Raw genomic sequence first — 3,855 nt, 5'->3', positions numbered from 1 at the left:
CAAAGCCGAGCCAGGGGCCCCGGAGCAAAGGCTGCCCCGAGGAGGCTCACCACTCTCGGGGTTCCCCGGTGGCCTTTCTGCCTTTTACTTGGAGTGACCTTGGGCGTCGGCTGTCACCTGTCCATCCACCCAGCTAAGGGAACCGATAAATGCTCATTCATTCGTTCACTTCGCTTCTGCCATTCAGCCAAACCCCTCCACATAACATGTTCACCCTACTGACCGAGTAACCCACGCTCCGCTGGCTCCCTCTCTGACCCGCTCCATTTTGCTGTTTACCCACCCACATCCAGCAGGCATCCATGCACCCAGACATGCCTCTCATCCCCTCCTTCACAACCCCCACCCCCAACTCCCCAACATCCTCCCCATCCATCCTTTCCACTGGAATCTAAGGCAGGCCTCCCATTTATCCAGCCACCTCCAGTCACTCAGCCACACGTCCACCCATCTACACACACATTCACACGCTCCCATCCTTCCTCTCACTCCTCCATTCAGTTATCCAACCACCCATCCATTCAACCGTTTATCCGTTCCTCATCCACTCATCTTCTGCATTCATTCAGCTGATCCCACCCACCCAGCCATGCTTCCATTCACCAGACACCTGCATCCACTCAACAACTTCCACGCCTCCGTAACTGGAGCAACATCTACCTCCACACTGCCATCCAACAATCCCCCGCACTTGATGCATCAGCCCCCTTCACCTACCCAGCCACCCCCGCCCTGTCATCTACATTCAAACTCCGCCACATCTTCTCATTCTATATATGGCAGAGTCAATTGGAATACCTCCGGAAATGGACAGCACTTACTATGCACATGGTATCTTTAGTAGTTTACAAATGTGGAACCTTAACAACCTTATAAAATAGACACTGTTTTTATTTCCATTTTATATACTTGCTTTTGGCACACGTTAGGCAAGCACTCTACCACTAAGCTACTTTTCCAGTCCCTGAAAGTTTTACAGAGGAGCTAAATCTGAAGCTCAAGGAGATGAGGGTGATTTGTCTAAAGTGACCGGACTTTTTTTTGTCTAGTATCCAGTCTCTAGTCTGGTCAATTTTCCTACCATCTTTACCCTGGGACCTGGATTTTTTTATTCTATGCTGGGCATGTGCCTTCTTCCTCCTCCTGCCCACAGAAGTACTATCTTCATTTTTTTTTTTTTTTTGTCAGTCATGGGGCTTGAACTCTGGGCCTGGGCGCTGTCCCTCAGCTCTTCAGCTCAAGGCTAGCGCTCTACCATTTGAGCTACTGTACCACTTCCAGTTTTCTGAGTGGTTTACTGAAGATAAGAATCTCATGGCCTTTCTTGCCCAGGCTGGCTTTGAACCACGATCCTCAGATCTCAGCCTCCTGAGTAGCTAGGATTACTGGTGTGAACCACCGGCGCCTGGCACTATCTTCATTTTTGTTTCACAAATTGAGCGTGAGTTGCAGGGACAGCAACATGACACCACGAAAGGCACTGGACCTGTCCAGTGCCTGTAGCGACACCATTGGCAGCCATAGATGGACTGGGATGCTGGTGGAGGTAAAAGTGAGGTAGACCTGGCAGCAAATCCTGGTTCCTCCATCTTCTATGGGCAGGAGCCTGGGGAACCCTTTGCCTGCCCTTGTGACTTCAGTTCCCCCCATGTGGTGTCGCCATTTCTTAGCTGTGGGGCCTTGGCCAGTTGAGTGTCCTCTAACCTTAGTCATCTCATCGGTAAAAAACAGAACTGGACTGTGGGTTGAGAAGGCTGGCGGCACAGGGGACAGGGGTTCCCGATCCTGCTATGGAGCATGTCCCTGGGGAAGCAGAAGGGCCTGGGGACCAGAGTGCAGGATGTTTATAGGACGCATTCTCAACTGATGCTCCTAAGGAAAGGAGAAGCAGGATAGGATAAGGGGGACTTGGCAGTGCAGTGTCTCTTCATAAAGGTAAGGTCTCTGAGAACCTCGCGGGGCCCTTGGAAGTGGAAATGAGCTTCACAGTCTTCCAAGGTTAGGGGGAGGGACCTACATCTTCATAGCCTCTGTATGGGATGCAGGCTGCCCCTACCTGACTCTCTCCACCAAGGGCAGTCCTGGGGAGCAGCTGCAGGTGGAAGAATCAGGGTGGCATAGGACCGCATACCAAATACAGGCTCCACAAAGGTCATTATCTGATCATTAGTCAGTGAGTTTATTTGTCAGAAGTGAAACTGAGGTGCAAAAGAAAGAATGCCCAACGCCAGCTGGAAGCAAGAGGGAGAAGACTTCAGTCTCTGGCTTTCTGCTCCAAAGCTTTAACCTGCACGTCATGCTCTCTCTAAACGTTACATTGCTGTGAGTTTGGAACAGTCAGTATCACGAAGAGGGAAAGGATTTATGGGTGATATTCTTAAAACTTCTTGGTTATGGCTGCTCTGGCTTTAACATTGATTTCCTCTGACGTCGGCTGAAATGTAATTGCCCTTACAACAGTAGGAGGAAGTGGATTGAGAGGTGGTTAGGTACCAGAGCTCTGCCCATATGGGTGGGACTAATGCTGTTATTGAAGAGCTAGTTTGGCCCTTTTTGTCTATTGGCCCTTCTAGGATCTTTGCCATATGAGAACCTGCCCTCTCCTCTGGAGGACATTGTGCGCCAGGTGCCATCTCAGACATTGAACTTCTCTCCTGGCACCTCGACCTTAGACTTCTTAGCCTTCAGAACTATGAACCAATACCATTTTATTCATTGTAAATTATGCAGTCTCAGGGATGGTATTATTGCAACACAAGTGGAATAAGCTACAGGAACCTGGCTTATGACCAGGTGACCAAATATTTATTATCTAATCCTGAACACTTTTATAAGGAAAAGGTGTGTGTGTTTGTGTGTGTGTGTGTGTGTGTGTGTGTGTGTGTGTGTGTGTGTATGTGTGCATGTGCCAGTGCTTGGGCTTGAATTTAGGGCCTGGGTGCTATTCCTTAGCTTTTTTGCTCAAGGCTACACTCTACCCCTTGAGCCACAACTCCACCTCTGGCTTTTTGGTGGCTCATTGGAGATGAGTCTCATGAACCTGAGATGGCTTTGAACTATGATCTTCAGATCTTAGCCTCCTGAGTAGCTAGGATTACAGGTGTGAGCCACTTGTACCATGCATACAACACTTTTTAAAAATGAAAGCTTTATGTCACAATGATTTTGGGTTCACAGAAAAGTTGTAGATAGTTACAAAGAGCTATCATAACTTTCTACCCCCATTTCCCCAGTCTTGACTACATACATCACTGTAATGCCCCCTCAAACCCAGTAGGTACACATTACCATTTGTTACACTCTAGACTTTATTTGAATTTTCTCAGGTTTCCCACGAATGGCCATTTTCCATTCTAGGATCCCAAGGTGAATTAAATTGTCACAGCTTGTCAGCCACTGCTGATTTCTCTGTCTTTCCTTATTTCTCTTGACCTGGAGCAGAGTCAGGCATTGTGTAGGTACCCCCTCCCTCCCATTTGGTCTGATATTTTTCTCTTAATCAGATTGAGGCTGGAGGTTTTGGAGTCCACCATGGAGATAAAGTGCCCTTCCCACTATATCATACTGGGTACACGAAATCCAAGTGACTCCTTGCTGCTGGCACCCGTCTGGGTCATGTGACTAAGGTGGCATTTGCCAGGATTCTGCCATGTGAGCCACTGGGTTTTTGTTTTTGTTTTTCATAGTCTAGTCTTCGGAATGCAGACATCATTCTGAGGGATTGTAGTCTGGAATTAAGCTTCACCTTTTGTTGGGGGGGTTGCTGGGGAGGGGCTACCCACATGTGTCTGAAATTCTTCCATATGGAAGAGCATCTCTTTGAGAACCTATCTATGTATTGGTTTGCTTGTTTGT

The 3,855-nt window shown here is 48.2% G+C and overlaps 1 protein-coding gene across 1 annotated transcript in view; it reads left to right on the top strand.

Moving 5' to 3' along the window:
• The window catches only part of Jph2 (junctophilin 2), a 25,522-nt gene extending 21,935 nt beyond the window's left edge, over nucleotides 1-3,587 (top strand). The window contains exons 3-4 of the mRNA XM_013010711.1: nucleotides 2,574-2,626; nucleotides 3,504-3,587. Of these exons, the coding sequence (XP_012866165.1) occupies nucleotides 2,574-2,626; nucleotides 3,504-3,587 (137 nt within the window). The remainder of the gene's footprint in view (nucleotides 1-2,573; nucleotides 2,627-3,503) is intronic.
• Nucleotides 3,588-3,855: the final 268 nt, after the last annotated feature.

The sequence above is a fragment of the Dipodomys ordii genome, unplaced genomic scaffold (genome assembly GCF_000151885.1).
Source record: "Dipodomys ordii isolate 6190 unplaced genomic scaffold, Dord_2.0 Scaffold13, whole genome shotgun sequence".
Classification (NCBI taxonomy): Eukaryota; Metazoa; Chordata; class Mammalia; order Rodentia; family Heteromyidae; genus Dipodomys; species Dipodomys ordii.
Note: the sequence above shows the minus strand (reverse complement) of the source record. Positions and strands in the feature narration are given on the sequence as shown.